The sequence below is a fragment of the Miscanthus floridulus genome, chromosome 9, assembly GCF_019320115.1.
Source record: "Miscanthus floridulus cultivar M001 chromosome 9, ASM1932011v1, whole genome shotgun sequence".
In the NCBI taxonomy this organism is placed as follows: domain Eukaryota; kingdom Viridiplantae; phylum Streptophyta; class Magnoliopsida; order Poales; family Poaceae; genus Miscanthus; species Miscanthus floridulus.
In genome coordinates, this window is record NC_089588.1 from 135169718 (window position 1) to 135187145 (window position 17428).

A 17428-nucleotide genomic window follows, 5' to 3' on the forward strand; every position below is an offset into this window, starting at 1 on the left:
GGCCAAGCCAGGGCCTCTACATCTCTCGCTCTCTTTCAATTTGGATGGCATGTAATGCGGCATGCAGAGCATCTTTTCGTTTTTCATCTTCCTGCTTTTTTGTTCCTCTACAGACATGGAGGTGGTGAAGCAGCTAGTAGTGTTTTGGTTGACCGCCAATGTCAGTTGATGATGTGGATCTATTTTCTTGAGTCCGGTGAAGTCTCCATTCTATCTACGGCTCAAGACTAATTATCCTCGAAGACACAGGCCGATCAGACAGTCGAGAGGAGCATCGACTGTTCTATCGAAGTGCGAGAACGAGGACCCTTGATGTTTCTGTCGTGGGCACTTCTCGTGGGCCCTATGGCCCTGACGGGCCCCACGCCCCTGACAGAATCATCACCCTACAGAAGCAATTCAGCAGTAGTTTTTTCTCTAATCTGGGAATTCTTTTCTCACACCGGTGTAATGTGCTTTAACGTTGTATATTAAGAGTTGTTGTTGTAAAAAAAGTAAAAACGAAAAATTTCTAAAAAAAGTAAAAACGAAAAAAGAGACGAATACATTTCATCCGAAACATAGAAAATGCGTTGTCCGACGTGGCACTGGCGCACCATCCTCCCATGCTACTAATGCCACCAACTTTTTTTTATTTTTGAGCCATTTTTTTAAAAAAATTCACAAATATGCCTCTGGAGGTATGATTTTAAAATCTGGACCCTTAGCTCGGCGCCATCGTTGGTGGCGCCGAGCTTACACGTCTTGGTGCTATTGTTGCTGGTGCCGAGGTCTTGGGCTCGACGCAGATGTGGCAGTGACTTGGCAGGCAGCTTGGCGCCGTAGATCCTGGCGCCGAGCTTGGTGCTGTAGATCTTGACGCCGAGCCTAATGCCAATATCTATGGCGCCGAGGTGGTGTTTTAACCCGGCCCCCAACCTTCCTGCCCGAGCCTTCTTCCTCTTCTTTCTCCTCTCTCTCGAGTTTTTTCTCTCCCCACTTCGCCCTACCTCACGAATCAGCATATTGGATCTTAGAAACTTTGATTTGATCCGTAGATCTTCGAGAGCAAGGTATCCTCGCTCCCTTCCTAGTTTTTTTTCGCATCGATTCGATATATATTAGTCGGATTTTTCAACCTAAGAATCGTCGTTACTTAGGGTTTCATGCAGTTTTTAATATTTGTATTATACAACCGTAGGATGCCAAGACGTAGAAAAGCTAGCAAACGAAGGTAACCTCAGCGCATGTTATTATGTTATGGGTTCATTGTTGTGCATCAAATGGGAAACCCTAGGTTTAGGGTTTAATGTTAATTGCTTTCGGTTCTTAGAATAAAATTGGCTAAATTGTAGTTATGTCTAGATGACCAAAAATGTCTTCGACCCATTGCCCTCTGCCTAGTGGTGTTCTAGTGCCCATGTGCTTGTGCGGCGATCCTTGTAAGGTAGCCAAATCCGATAAAGAGGATACGTATAGGCAGAGGTATTGGATGTGTTTTAATTTTGCGTTTGAGCCTACACTTCGTCAGCGCACGCATTAACAAGATGGTGAGGAATTGATGTTTGTGTCATATGATATCTTGCATGATTTTTTTGTTTTGTAACAATTATATTTTTTGCAGACCCCTCCACCGCTCTGTGATTTTGAGCAGTGGATCGACTCTGAGATCAAGCCTGAAGACAAGGAATGGATGCAGAAACTATTGCGGTGGGAGGCAGAGGACAAGGAGATAATGGAGAAGAGACGCGAAGGGAAGGCTGCAAAAAAGGAGCACAAGGAAGAGGAAAAAAGGAGGCATGTTGCTGCGTACAGGGAGGAGCGGGAGAAGAAGCTTGAGCGTGCACGCCGAGTGAAAGCAGCGATGGAGGAGAATCCCGATGCCCTAAGAAAAGGAAAGTGATCTTGTTGCACTCAGTAGTCTCCATGACTTGTTAGTTCTATGGTTTATTCATAAACAATGTTGTCTACTGTCGGCACGTACTTCTTATATTATTATGTTGTTTAATATGGCATAGTATTGGACTTTTCATTATATAGTTGTTTTCATTATTTATGGTCATAATATTCAGTATAATATTACGGACGTAGTGAAATGTGATCACGTGCTGCAAACAAAACCTAATGAAGTAGGGCATTATATAATTCAACATACAAAACACATGAAATGGCATGTGAGGACATGTACCGAACTAGGGTATAGAGTTCCTTCAACTAAACCTAACATGCCTTAGGTAATTAAACCAAACAACAAAAACATGGATGTGCCATGTGAATAAAATAGGGTCATCCTAGTAGTGTGGCCACATAGCAAATTGTATTGCACCTTCTCCATAGTAGTCTCCCATTGTTGGTGGTGGTGGCGGCGGGGGTGGCGGTGGAGGCCCCTTGTTCTTGTGGTTAGGGCAGGTGCAATGTGGATCATTGCAGAGTACCTCCTGTGAATCGGCACTATTATTGTTGTCGCCCTGTTCGTCGTCCTTGTAACCGCTGCCAACTTCCCTTTCTAGATCAAAGATATGGTTCTGCAGGTAGCATATGTACTCCGCATGCGGATAAATAGGTAAATGATCGACCCACCTAGTGAACCCATAGTTTTCTTCGGCCAAGGAAGACTGTAACAAGTATGCCATGTAAGTTGTATAGAAGAGGAACATATTGAAGAAACAAATAGTAATATCAATTACCTATGCTTGCGGGCATTTGAAGAAACGACGACCTCAATCTATTCCCTCGGTGAACATCTGCACTAGGCAGCCCTCACCATACATGCATTTTGGCCACTCTTCTTTTCGTTCATCGTATCCTCTTAGTGGTGCCTCTTTGATGAAATCACTTTTGCTCTAAACTGGGAACATCTCATAAAGAGCTTTCTTAAAGAAATCAGAATCAAGAGAACCCTTCCACACAATGGTAGTTCCCTTCCCCTTTCTTCTCACTTTGGACGACCCTCTAGACATTGGTACTGCAACGAAAGAAAATACTAGTTAGGAAGTAAGTAGCAATGCATCCAGCATTGCGTATATATAGGCAGAGGCATGTTTAGTTGTCGTTTCAATGTGTTATAACTGGTCATAAGAAGCCTAATTAGTTTCATTGAAGAGCCTATTTCAATGGACTCTGTAAAGCCTAGATTCGTTTTCTAAAAAGTCTATTCGTCATTAACATGATAAATCACTGAAAACCTAGATGCTATATGTGTACTATGTAAGTGAAGTGATAAATCACTGCTGCCATCGTACTCCCCGGAGCAGGGGCCGTGTCGCGCCCGGGGTCACCGGAGAGAGCGCCCATGCGCGCGGCGGACGCGGCGAGCCAGGACGGATGAGGCGGCGCGGGCCGAGAGGGGCGGCGTGCGGCAGGTGCTCCGCGCGGCGAGGCGACGCGAGCGGGCTGGGGCGGGCGGTGCGCTGGTTCGGTGCGGCGGTTCGGTGCGGCGGGGGCCGGCACGAGCGGGCGGGTGCGGCGGTGCGCTGGTTCGGTGCACGCGCGAGAGAGGAATAGAGAAAGGAAAGGAGAGACCATACGTAAGACAGAGCTTAGCGCCGATAACCATGGTGCCAAGCTCGGCGTTAAAATCTACGGCGCCAGGATCTACGGCGCCAAACTTGGCGCCAAGTCACCGCCACGTCTGCGTCGAGCCCAAGACCTCGGCGCCAGCAGCGATGGCAGCGACGTGTACCGAGCTAGGGGTCATGAAAAATTTTCAAAAAAAGGGCTTAAAAAAAATTTCGGCCAATGCCACCCATGGACGCATCCATCCGCTTCACTCCTCCACCTCCTCCGTCCCTCCCTTCCTCCCACCAGCGCACATCCATCCACCGCCTCCCTACAATAAAAAAACCTCCGAATCAGCCTCGCGTGCCCCGTCGTCCTCGTCGCCGGCGGAGCCGCCCGCCACCTCGCACCGCCGCCGAGCCACCTATCGCCGGAGAAGGAGCGCCGCGGGGAGCTATTCCACTGCCGCCTCCCATCTGAGCGACCCCTCCGAGATCGGAAGCGCCGGCGCCGGCGCCGGGGGGCCATGGCGGTCCCGCTCGTGCTCGTCGTGCTCCCGCTTGGCCTGCTCTTCCTCCTGTCCGGCCTCATAGTCAACACCATCCAGGTACCCGCGCCCTCCCTCCCTCCCCACCGGGGCCCGCCCAGCTCGATTTGTGTTCCTTTTTCGGCGGCGCCTGGGGTGATCTGATGCGGCGGCTGAGCAAAAGATTCTATTTTGTTTCCTTTCCTTCGAAGGTGTCGCCACGGACATTTTAGTTTGTTCGCTTCATGAATGATGATTGTCGCGCGGTGTAGGGTAATTCCAGCTGATGTGCGTTAAAGATTTACAGTTTCCCCATGTGATTTATTTTGTCCCGATGGTTCCAGGCGAATTTTACTCAAAGATGTGTCTTTTAGATGGAAATTTTCATGTCGATTTGTTAAATTTCGTTATAATTGCCGCTTTTGTAAAATAAATTTACTACTTCCATTTGACTGCGGCCACGAACGGGGTACTATACACCCATAACTTCCAAATGTGTTAAGCTTTCTTTGATCCGTTTGTATGTGCGCGTGGAAATTTCAGGCCATCCTATTTGTGACAATAAGGCCCTTTTCGAAGAGCTTCTACCGCCGGATCAACAGATTCTTGGCCGAGCTGCTGTGGCTTCAGCTTGTCTGGGTGGTGGACTGGTGGGCAGGTGTTAAGGTACACACAGATATGACCAGCACCAAAGCAATTTTATTTTCGCATTTCATTTCTAGTAGAAAGATTGATTTGTAACGTGTCCTCCTTCAGTATCAGAACTCAAACTTACATTTGTGCCTGCAAGTTGCAGCATTCTGTTGGTTTGCTATATTCAACCTTTCTTGTAGTGTCATACGATGTGTTTTTGAAATGTTCTTCAATGGAAGTACGTGGTACTAATGAACAAGCTGAGTTAAATAGCTGTTTTCAGTGTTGCATTGTAACTGAATCTGGTAGATGGATATTCCAAACTAAATAAAGTAAGCAAAGAAGTTTCAAGAGTTTAGGACCCACACATCACGTTCATAAAACGAAGTTGTAAAGGCAATGTCGGCAATACTAGTAGGGACACTGATAGAGATTGACAACCTTTGTTGGCTAGAGTTGAGTGTGATGTTTGTGAAGATTCTATTTGGAATATTTGCATGGATTGAATCATTGAAATGTTACTTTGGTGAGCTTTTTGTTGCATATGCACGAGAAATTAGAAAGTTAGTCATATAATCATATTGTGTATGAATTTCCAGTATTGTTGGGGTGGTTAATGGTCTGGCTTGTCAAACTAAGAAGGAAAGATAGTTAATTTTTTATCTTGCATAATTGTGGCAGTAAATTAGACGAACTATGGAAAAGAAACAAATTCTGATGAGTAACATTTTTTTTATATAAATGGCTTAAATGTGTATCAATTGAATTGCTAATTGAGGATGTTTTTTCTACCTTTTTCATCAGCAGATCTAAATGAACATACTTCTTAAGCACTTAGCATACAAACTTCATGTTTGAGTGATGTTTATGAAGCAAGCATTGTTTTTTTCCTCCTGATCCCAGAATAACTTCAGCTTATGTTCTGCAGGTACAACTGCATGCAGATGAGGAAACTTACCGGTCAATGGGTAAGGAGCCTTTTATTAATAGGTTCATTGTTTGCATTCACCTTCATGCAAGCTTAAGGAAAAAAGTTTGGATTACAAGCTTATCTGAATAATTTCACAGGTAAAGAGCATGCACTCATCATATCAAATCATCGGAGTGATATTGATTGGCTTATTGGATGGATATTGGCCCAGGTTGTTATCTCCCAACTTCTGGATAGTTGTTAGAAATTTAGTTTGCTCACAGTTCACACTGTTTAGGTTTATTTGGATTAACTGATGAATAATATGAGACTCCTGTTTTCTGGGCATGTGTTCAGCGCTCAGGGTGCCTTGGAAGTGCGCTTGCTGTGATGAAGAAGTCATCCAAGTTCCTTCCAGTGAGTTAGTTCATATGTATATTTCTGTAACATGTAGTTTTACAATTTATATTCACATCGGAGTTCTGTTGATTTAATGTAGGTTTAAAAAAAACTATTTGTGGCATAAGTAAGCAACATAAAAAAATATATTTTTGGGTATAGACTTGTTTATCTAGTTTCAAAAAATCATAATGCTACATTGCTTTGTCATGTTCTCACTGTAATAATTGCGGGCTTTGGCAATAGTGCCACGATCATGGGGGAACACACAGTGAGGGGCCTTTTTTTGTGAGAACAAGGGGGGTCAAGCCCTGGTTGGTAGCCTCACACCTGAGAAGTTTTACTACCACCATGCTATGAGCACCTTCTCAGAAAGTTGCCCAATATGGAGTGGTAGGTAGATCTGGAAATAGAATGACAGAGCAAGGACCACAACAATTAGGTAATGAAAAGGAAATAAATTGCCATGATTAGTTTCAGTTATGTGGAGCTTACCTGTTATTTATGTTATATAGTACTTATAAGGCTTTTGTGCGGTAGCAGCTAAAAGCAAACGTGCCAGTTTGCAGTCTGTGTGTTCAGTGTATTTAGGAGGGGCTTCTTTGGCCTCTCCTTTGTACATTTCTCTCTTATATATGAAATGACACACAGCTCTCCTGCGTTGTGAGAAAAAGAAAGGTCCCACTTGAATTGATGGAACCTGAGTTAACTATTACCCTTTCTTCTATAGTAGATGTTCTGGCACATGCTTTGGTATTCTATAAACCGCTTTGCTCATTTTTTGCAGGTTATTGGCTGGTCGATGTGGTTTGCAGAGTACCTCTTTTTGGAGAGGAGCTGGGCCAAGGATGAAAAGACACTAAAGGTAACTCCCCACCTTACCTGTACAATGCATCCTAGTTTTCCTTTTTCACATAGTGAGCTTTTTAATTTTGCATACAGTGGGGTCTCCAAAGGTTGAAAGACTTCCCTAGACCATTTTGGCTAGCTCTTTTCGTTGAGGGTACTCGCTTTACTCCAGCAAAGCTTCTCGCAGCTCAGGAGTATGCAGCTTCCCAGGGCTTACCGGCTCCTAGAAATGTACTTATTCCACGTACCAAGGTACTTCATTGTTCCCTCACTTGCATGATTCTGACATTGCAAATGTTCAGTATCTTTTCCTATGCTATACTTTTGTTTTACTGATTTAGTCTAGATGAGATTCTAATTTTTAAGTATAACTTGGCATACCCTGGAAAACTATACTGTTCACATGATTTTACTTTACTTTTTATTAGTTTGTTCACAAAATACACCTGTTGAACATAATGTTCATCGTGATTTGTATAAAGTGATAACTTTTAGCAATTTTCTGCATCATATATGTGCATGTGTGCATGTAGAAGTAATGACATTGGTGAAAACACTTCCATTTTCTTATATGTGCAAACCTGAAAGGAAAAATGCAGATTTTTTGTACCTTGATGACACAGTAACAATTTACAATCATAAAGTTAAATCACTAATCATGAGGTTCTAACACGACACTTCAGATTAGGAGTTATTGGGAATAAATGGCTGTATCACATAGAGTAACAAATACTGAGTACTTGTCTTGATTTTATGGAATGCCTGAGAGATCTGTTGATGACAATTTTGTATAATAACTACTGAGAAATTATGGTTATATCATAGGTTTTACTCATGTACTCCCTCCATCCCAAATTATAAGACGTTTGACTTTTTTGACACCAAGTTTGACCACTCGTCTTATTCAAAAATTTGTGTAAAATATCACTTCTTTTGTCGTGGCTTGCTTTATTAATAAAAGTTCTTCAAGAATGACTTAAATTTGACTATGTTTGCACAAATTTTTTGAATAAGACGAGTGGTCAAACTTAAGGTCAAAAAAGTCATGTCTTATAATTTGGGATGGACCTAGTATTTCTGATGCCATTTTCACATGTTTGAGCAATAAAGTTATGTACTAATACCTCCTGTGAAAAAAAATCCCAGGGATTTGTATCTGCCGTAAGTATTATGCGAGATTTTGTTCCAGCCATTTATGATACAACTGTAATTGTTCCTAAAGATTCACCTCAACCAACAATGCTGCGAATTTTGAAAGGGCAATCATCAGTGGTAAGTTTTCTAACTTCATGAATAACTCAAGGCAGACCAATACAGAAAGAGTTGTGTCAACTGAGCACTGAAATGAATTGATTTTACTAAAGTGTCTTATCAAATTGGATACAAATATATAATATGGCGTGGAATTTCAGTGCCGAACTACTTACTGTTATGTCAACTAATGTACTACTTTTTTTCCTCTCTAGATACATGTCCGCATGAAACGCCATGCAATGAGTGAGATGCCAAAATCAGATGAGGATGTTTCAAAATGGTGCAAAGACATTTTTGTGGCAAAGGTACTGAACTATATAACACTATTTTTTAGATGTCTTCTGATTAGATCTTGTTGAAAAGTAAAATGCTCCATATATGGTTTGATCAATTAGTTTTTAAAGTAGAACTCACAAAAAAAATATTTTTTAAGTAAATACTATTTGCCCCGTTTTTCATTTCAGGATGCCTTACTGGACAAGCATTTGGCAACAGGCACTTTCGATGAGGAGATTAGACCTATTGGCCGTCCAGTGAAATCATTGCTGGTAAGACCCCACTAAAATTGCATGTTACTGCCTCAGTGGCAGTGGCACCCTCACAATCTATCGATGGTTATTGTCTTTGCTGAATAAGAAAAAGCTGGTCTTACTGTCATGGGCAATTGGTGTTTTTGTGTAAATCTTGTTAGAAAACAGAGTTGTACTAGTGTCCTTTTGCCAGTGAGCCAGGTTACATAAGTCAATCAAGTGTCATGTAGAATCTTGATGTTCTCAACTCATGATCTTGCAGAACCAAGCAAACAAAGTACCAGTATTAGGAATTTGTCGATTCCCCCAGCTTCGCTGGCCAATTTCTGAGATTGAAAATACTAAATATGAAGTGGGACATCTGTTTTGAGCTTCTGATGGGTTTCAACTCTAGCCTACCCCAACTTGTTTGGGACTTAAAGGCTTTGTTGTTGTTGTTATTGTTGTTGGACATCTGTTTTGAGTGAGCTGAAGAGAAGGTCGTGTGTTTGCATCAGAATGATCACATATTAGTTTGTGTCCCATACTCAATTGGCAGTTGTGGGGGACGGTGGTGGCCATGTTTTTGGGGTTAAGAACGCCGGAGTGGTCACTGTGCTGTGCTATATCTTATTTAGGAGTACTACCTTGTGAAACCTCTGGCTGTTGTTGCATTGCAGCAGGGAGCTCTTCCTTGGTACTTAAATAGTTGAATCTGTTGCCCATTCCATAGCTCAATGAATTTGTTTTTACCGAATGTGCATCCTAAATGTATTGATATGTCTTCTGGCTGCTGACTTTCTATTCCCGCTGATGGACCAGGTGACCCTGTTTTGGTCATTCCTCCTGTTGTTTGGTGCCATCAAGTTCTTCAAGTGGACACAGCTCCTATCGACATGGAGAGGTGCAGCATTCACTGCTGCAGGGATGGCACTTGTGACAGGGGTCATGCATGTCTTCATCATGTTCTCCCAGGCTGAGCGGTCGAGCTCAGCCAAGGCGGCACGGAACCGGGTCAAGAAGGAATGAAAATGGAGGTTGGAGATGAGATGCTGGGGTTTATTATGGCCGTCCTTCAAAAGGGTTGCAGATTGAATTCATATATTAATATATACAGCACCAAATTCCAGACATTGATATGCTCTCAAATAGGATGCCCTGCTCCTCTTGTATTTGTATGCAGGAAAGAATCGTAGGGAGTTTATTCCCCCCCCCCCCCCCCTCTTTTGGGCAGAGGAACATGAACTTGATGTTGGTACATTTGCCCTGTCAGACATATTCTGGAAGCCTTTAACTAGTTCATTTATCAGTAAAGCTTGCATCTTTAATCCATGTAGTTGTGCACCTTGTCTGTCACTCATCAGTCATCACAATGTGGTTGTGTGGGGATTGTAAGACGCACTGCTGCGTGTATTGAATGTTGTATCTGTGATGAAAAGCAAAGGATACAGGATGCTCTGTGTTCTGAAAAGCAATAGAAGTGTTTTGTGATGAAAAGCAGAGGATCCTCAAAGACGAGAAGAATCCTGAAAGACCCAAAAGTTTCTAGTTCCTATGTCAATATGTCATGCCTGCCAGATCAAGGAAAGAAAAAGAAAAAGCAGCTGCTGCAACGCTTTCCATTGCGAATTCAGCGATCGAGGCACACCATTGCAGATAAGTTTTCAGATATAGCGGTCCAACAAATGGATGCGAGGCTGCTGGAAGACTGAAACGGAGGAATCCCTCCACCCACCCGCTCCGGCTTGGCTGCCTTTGGTTGCTTAGTATTTTGTCAGCCCAATGTGGCGTACTATTTGAGAGCATATCAATGTGTACGATTGTTTCTTGAAAACAGTCTGTTTTACCTTTGTGAAAATCATGATCTGACTTTTCTGCTCATTAAACTCTAAAATCGAACATCTTTCTTCCTCAACTAGACGGTTTCATCATTTTTATAGTTAAAAAAATCCAGTAATACTTGATAGTGTTTTTTAAACCACGACAAATGGATCAAACCATATATGGGGACATGAAAAATCCAAAAGATTGATGGGGACATGACAAATCCAAATAAATATTTAGAGCTCATGAAAGTATATCAAAAAGTTTCTAAAAACTAGATTTAGCTCTAGGCAAATGGAAAAAATATCCAAACAATTTGGTAAATTCCCAAAACATTATAATCGATGTCTAAATGTTTTGAAAACCTTCTACAATAGAAAAATATGAGATGCAACCAGGATAAATGCATTGAGTGTTAAATGCATGTTTTGTTCTTGTTAGTTGCATATCATGTTTTTGTTGTGAAAAGTTTTTAAAAATAAAGGCGACCACATATCCATGAAAGAGGATCCATGTACGACTGCTTCATAGAAGACAGGGAGGGGTGAGAGGAGGAGTGGTGAGGATCCTGAGCTCGGACCTCTATGCTGCCTTACCATTGTCGATTTGAGGAAGGTGGCGCGTTGGGAAGGGAGGGATGAGCGACAAAGGGAGGGAGAGGGGCCGTGGAGAGACATGGATGGAGTGGAGATAGGAGAACTATGGAGAGAGCGTGGATGAGCACGAACGTGATTTGATAAGCTGCATACATGAATGGTTAAAAACTAACTTGAATAAAAATGTTGGGTCCAAACCCCATCTTTTAGTGCTATCACCACCACCAGTGTTTAATGATAACCAATAGTGACAATGAATTATCTTTGTGGTTTTTAAAGCAACCTACAGTAACAATGAGTTATCACTGCTAGTTTCAAATGAAAAGAAACGAGAACTTAGCACTTGCAGTTTTGAATCAACCGACAATGTTGTAGCTGGTAGTGATAGCCACTTATGTGGTAGTAAGACATGGTAGGTGGTTGTGGTGACAATCCAGCCCATCCTTTGCATTCCACCACATGGTACACTCTAGGCACTCTAGGCAATGTTGGACCTTCAATGTTTCCATGTTTGTTCCCCTTCCTCTGTTGTGAGCAAATCCATTGTTAGAGTCCTAAAGGAAGTAAAGTAGATTAGAGTTATCTTGCCTTTTTACTTTGGATGATACTAGCTCAGTATCCTTTGCTTAGTTTTAGTATTAAGAAGGATGATTTAGGAACCTAGTCTTGTCTGGCTGTCTTCCCAACTATCTATATCCTTTTTTGTGTTTATTGTCTCAACTAACCTCAACTATCTTCTATTTTTCCAACCATATGGTACAACTATCTGGGGTTGTTGTGCATCCAAATTCTAAGTCCCTTCTGTGTTATGCCTTAGGAATAACATTTTTTTTTCTTACAATGAGGGTGAGGAAATACTAAATCGCAAGGACTACAAGCATTCTTTCCATAAAGAATACCACCCATGGTTTTAAGTCCAACGTTACAAAGAGGCGGTGAGGGATGGCAACTAGCAAGCTCTATGGGAGGTGAATTATGGGAAAAAAGGGCAATGAAAGGGGAACCTCACACCATCCACTCTCCACTGCAAATGATAGAGATCTAAAATAGAAGCATCACATTGTCTAATTAGTGAATTACATAGAGGAATTATAATACCTAAATGTTCGATTACAATTGAAAAGTAGCCTAAAAAATTCATGGAAATGAACCGAAGTATATTATTATTATTATTATTATTATTATTATTATTATTATTATTATTATTATTATTATTATTATTATTATTATTATTATTATTATTATTATTATTATTATTATTTTACGAGGCCTAAAAAGGGACACCCCCTCAAAAGTAGAGAAAAAGCATAGACCAGACATTTGGTACATACACTTCAAGTAAGATAGGATTAAAAACTTGAGAAAAGGGTAAAAACTAATCATCCTTTGATACACATATACTAGACTAGCTTTCTCTACTATAGCAACAAAAGCCAACAGGGGGCTAGGTTCTATACGGGGTGAAACACTACCATACAAATGAACATTATTCTCTGCAAACTTAAACTGACATTATATCATCCCAAAAAAGTTGCATAAACCTAAGCTTTATCCTTGTAGGAAATCCACAATCCATAATCTTACATAAAACATAAATTCCCCTTAAAGAAAAGGGTCATCTAAGGATATATATTTCATCGCTTCGACTGATCCCCCTGCCTAGCTTTACATGTGAGGTTCAAAATTTGCACTTGAAGCACCTCCACTCCTCTCTTCAACTATTATGACAAATGTTATATGTGAAAGATTCCTTGGCATCATTATTCCTACACAAGGCAAAGATGTCATTATTAGTAAATAATACAAACCGCGTAGCATGATAAAGAGCACCCAAATAAAGTTGTGCTTCCTTGGTGTCAGTTACATGTGAACAACGAGCAATTGATATTTGCATATGAAATAAGCTTAAAGGAATAGTTGATCAAGTCTATAATGCAATAAGGGCAAAAGAGCATTATAAGTTGTAAAATCATTATAAGTTTAGACACATTAGAAGCCCACAATCCAGAAAAAGGCCAATTATTACCATCGCTTCCCAAAAGAACAAAATATAGGTCTATGTCCCATAAAGATAAAGGCCTCAAGCTGCCAAGTACTCCCACCGTTCCAAATTGGAAGTCATTTTGACTTTCTTAGATACAAAGGTTTACTATGTATCTAGACATAATGGATATCTAGGTGCATAGCAAAAGCTATGTACCTAGAAAAGCCAGATTGACTTACAATTTAGAATGGAGGAAGTAGCTAACAAACTGTATCAGTCAAAAGAGTGGGCAATCACAAAGTATTCTACATTCAAATCAGCAGGTTTCACATATACCACACATCATATTAGATTTACTCATTTACCAACTTCTGTAAGTAAACTCAATCAGTTCACACACCATCCTGTACCAAACAAAAGGGCAATCATATAACATAATTGAACAAACTCTTCTCATGGCACATATGCAAGGAATAATCTTAGAGAACATTTAACATGGTTAGTGATTTTGGAACCATAGGGAGGCCTAGGATCACAAAAGAAAAACAACACAAAAATTCCAAAACCAAATCTTGGATGCATTGAGTAAAGTCTGTTAAGTTCAATCGACATTGCACACTAACATTGTCAAGATGCTTGGATCTAATAATTGAAAACTATCAAAAATAAATTAATGAAGTGTTGAAAGCCGGATAATGATATCATGACATAAGAAACAAACTATCTAACCTTTATTAGTCAATGGCCCATGTAACCGGTTGAAACCATTTTTGTAACATCATGCTCAAAAGATCCAGATGTCGAAGTTGTGTCTCCATAGATGGAGCCACCACCTATTGATGAATCTCCAAAGTTCCTTGCATACCCATTGGTTGATTGGTTTAAGTTACTGACACCACTTGATCCAACATTCCTTCCATAAACACTAGAACCTTGATCAAAGTTGGTTTCACTGGACCCATAACCAAAGTTTCCAGTATAGTAAACAGAGCAATTATTGGCACCTAGAGTAGGCACATGATGAGGGTTTCCCCAATTCACATTATTGTTCCCAATTCCACTAAGCAGGTCCCCATTTCCAAATGGCACAAAGAAATTAGAGCTTGTGGAACTAGAAGAGTGATTAAGGCTAAAAATACCCCAAAGGTTACGAACTAGTGAGTCAAACAGTAAACCATTATTTTCATTGACTCCACCATAGCTAACATAGTTGTTGAATCCACCTGAATTTCCATTGTAATATGGATTAAGATGCCATCCACGCTGGATATCACTATTGAAGCTAGAGCCACTTTCAATACATGGGTTCATCCATGCATCAAAATTCATTCCAATTCCATAACTACCACCAAAAGATGGATAACCATTGTTCCCACCTGATAGAAGACCAAAACATTCATCCATCCTCATTCCATAGCCACCTAATGGACTCATATTGTAATGCTGGGTATATCCATTAAGGAAGCTATTGGTTCTACCAGTTACATAATTGAACCCATTGATAGGAGAGCACATGCCAGGTCTAGGAGACGGTTCCTTAGGAATAGCTCGCTTGACCTCAACCCTCTTACCTTTCAATTTATGGAATGTCTTAAATAATGCCCTATCCATGGCATCTTCTGAATCATACATGATGAACCCAAAGCCTCTAGGGCATTGTGTGTGGTGGTCATATATCACAACAACATCAGTGATTGTTCCGAATTGTTTAAAGTACTTTGTAATGTCTTCCTTTGTCACGGTGGAAGCTAGGCCACCGATGAATATTTTCTTTCTATGTCTGGGCCCTCGTGATCCATGAGCACTACCATGACTATTGTTGAGAGCATGCAGATCATCTCTAGGAATAGCTTTCTTTGCCTCTACCTAACAAAACAAACCCAAATATATTGCATTATTTGCAATCAGGTAATTAATACAAGCTATATATGAACTAACATAATCTAGAAACATGGATCTAGCATCATCTAATAAGCTTAGGATTTGTAAACAACAATAATTTACTCACCATCCGACCATCAATCATATGCTTCTCCATGATGACATGCTTGGCTATAGCAGGGTCAGCAAACACGATGAACCCGAAGCCTGATCACGCATGATGATAGCCTCCTCCACCTCCCCATACTTCCTAAAGTACTTCAGAAGGTGGTCCTCATTGGTGTCCCATGAGATTCCACCGATGAACAACTTCATAGCATCTGCCTCCATCTCTTGTTGGACCGCCGCCATGAACCACCTCGCACGCACTCACACACGAAGGAAACAACTTTTGGCACCAATTGCAACAAATTCTTATGCGATAGTATGCTTGTCAAGAGGGCACACATATTAATCTGAGACGGGGTAGGAAAGCTAGGATCTTGGTTCCTAGAGGAGCCATAACAACCTCAAAGGACACACAGCCGCCACCACTTCCTCCTCTAGTTCACTTCCTCTGCCTATTGTTCTCCCCCCTCTCTCTATCTCTCTTCCTCCCTCTCTCTCTCTCTCTCTAGCTTTACTTTTTATTTTCCCCACTATTCCTTGACTTTTTTAGAAGATGTCATCTAGAGCGTTATATGTAGTTGTACTATAGTTTTTGTGCCCCATTTCCTGCCTTCTTTTGATCCCTCACTCTTCTCTGGTTTAATGCTTACAAAATCATGCACATTTACTCCTAAAATATATTTCCATTTCATCCCATTATAGAATAAATTCTAAGTTAATTCCTGTAGTGCTGATTGAATCATTTTGTTACCTTTGTGAAAACATTAGATTATTGGGTGAAGGATGCACACAAATATTGTACTCCCCGAATAAGAGAAGAGTTAAGTTTAATTAAATCTACCATGGTATAAGATCCACAATTTCTTGCCCTTCTTTTCTCCTCTTTTTGTGGTAAGAATGAGCAACTAACAACTTTTTCCGAGGCTCCCTAGCAATGACGTACACGCTTCTTATGTGAAACGCATTTATCGCTCTTCTCACAAAAGTATACGCTCTTCTCATGCTGGCATTGTTTCTTTCGTAACAAAATGGTTTGTATTACTAATAATGCCACCTCCACGTATCATGCTCCATCCATCTCCATCTAAGAAGTTTGTTACATGCTCATGTGTTCCACCACCTTGTGGTCATGTGTTTTTTGTCATCATGCCACACCATTTTATGAAAGAAGTTGGGAGAAGTGTTCAACCACCATAGTGGCCCCATCTATGTGTTGATATAGTGCCTAGCTTGGCAAACAACTTGTTATAGATGTGATCCAACTCCGAAAGGTGTGACATGGTTTACAACAAAATGAATGAGAAAAACTTTCAATAGAACAACTACCCCCATGCCCTTATCAAGATCTAGTTTTGTTTACAACTTGCTTTGAAAGATGGAACACATATAAACATCTCTAATAGCCTCTTCATGTGGCAGAACTGCCTAATCTAATACCTCTCAGGAGTACTTGTCTTCCATTAGACGCTAAGTACTCAAGAGAGGACACTAAACTACGTAGTTCCATCGAGCACATCCCAAGGGAGAACTCGAAAATCCATATTTTTCCATCAGGATCATAAATGATAGAATAAAGCTTACAACATTCTTAAGTCATTTCTTACATCACTTTATTACAGTAATAGAATATTACCTCAATTGATTATAATAGCAGAATATAACAATGTTATCAGAGTTATAGAGGAAGCAAAGATTAATTTAATGACATGGTGGAGCATTAACGTAGTGGACATTTATATACAAGAGATGCTAGCAAATTTTACATCTTTTCTTATAAAAACCTTTGGTGAGGGTTATAAAGAAACACTACGGTCGTAGCATGAAAGAAATCCTCTCTGAGCCCACCAGGAGGTTTCCACACATAAGAATCAGCTCTATGTATCCTCCGATCACCTGCAACAGAGGGAATAAAACCCTGAGTACTCGATTGTACTCAGCAAGAGTTACCCGATAGGAGGAAAATAAAAGACTCCAAGGATATGCAAAGCTTTCTGGCTTGTGGGTTATTGCATCTGCAGGAAGCATTACTAAACATGCATCCTTATATTAAATTTTATTAGCAGTCATCATTAGTTCATTAACTATCCATTCTATGTAAGCACCTATGCTACTTTCAAGCAGGTGATAAGCAATCAGAACCATTTTATCACCTTTCAAGTTCCAGTTTTTACTACGGTGCTAGACCATAGCCAAGTCGGTACCGTCTCACAGAAACGGCGATTCGCGAATCAATGTATCCCAGCTAGGTACCCTGAAACACACGCCTCACTTGTACCCCAGGCACAAACAAGACCAACACGCTCCATTCCTGTCATGGGGTCCAGGTCCCCGTCCAAACTTGGACTCCAAGCCCCCACACTTGAGACCCGATCTCATTATGGTGCTTAGACCTCCATCTTTCCCCACCTCCAATTAGTTGGTCTGAAAAGAGCTGGAACCCACGACAAGAGCATAATGAGTCTTCCCGCTCCCATAAGC

The 17428-nt window shown here is 41.0% G+C and overlaps 1 protein-coding gene and 1 pseudogene across 1 annotated transcript; one reads left to right on the forward strand and one right to left on the reverse strand.

Moving 5' to 3' along the window:
* The first annotated feature begins 3740 nt into the window (after window positions 1-3740).
* On the forward strand, window positions 3741-9641 carry LOC136483016 (1-acyl-sn-glycerol-3-phosphate acyltransferase PLS1). The gene is made up of 11 exons (XM_066480145.1): window positions 3741-4084; window positions 4547-4669; window positions 5565-5604; window positions 5705-5778; window positions 5904-5963; window positions 6733-6810; window positions 6888-7046; window positions 7941-8066; window positions 8261-8353; window positions 8513-8596; window positions 9380-9641. The coding sequence occupies exons 1-11, from the start codon at window positions 4004-4006 to the stop codon at window positions 9584-9586; spliced, it is 1125 nt and encodes a 374-aa protein (XP_066336242.1). The 5' UTR covers window positions 3741-4003; the 3' UTR covers window positions 9587-9641.
* A 4058-nt stretch (window positions 9642-13699) lies between these two features.
* Window positions 13700-15172, reverse strand: LOC136481020 (heterogeneous nuclear ribonucleoprotein 1-like; annotated as a pseudogene).
* Window positions 15173-17428: the final 2256 nt, after the last annotated feature.

What these genes read in the sequence shown, in the direction of transcription:
- LOC136483016 (XM_066480145.1), top strand. Translation starts at nt 4,004, where the DNA reads ATGGCGGTCCCGCTCGTGCTCGTCGTGCTCCCGCTTGGCCTGCTCTTC. An exon ending in TTGGATGGATATTGGCCCAG is followed by an intron (nt 5,779 to 5,903) that starts GTTGTTATCTCC and finishes GCATGTGTTCAG; the next exon opens with CGCTCAGGGTGCCTTGGAAG. An exon ending in TACTTATTCCACGTACCAAG is followed by an intron (nt 7,047 to 7,940) that starts GTACTTCATTGT and finishes AAAAAATCCCAG; the next exon opens with GGATTTGTATCTGCCGTAAG.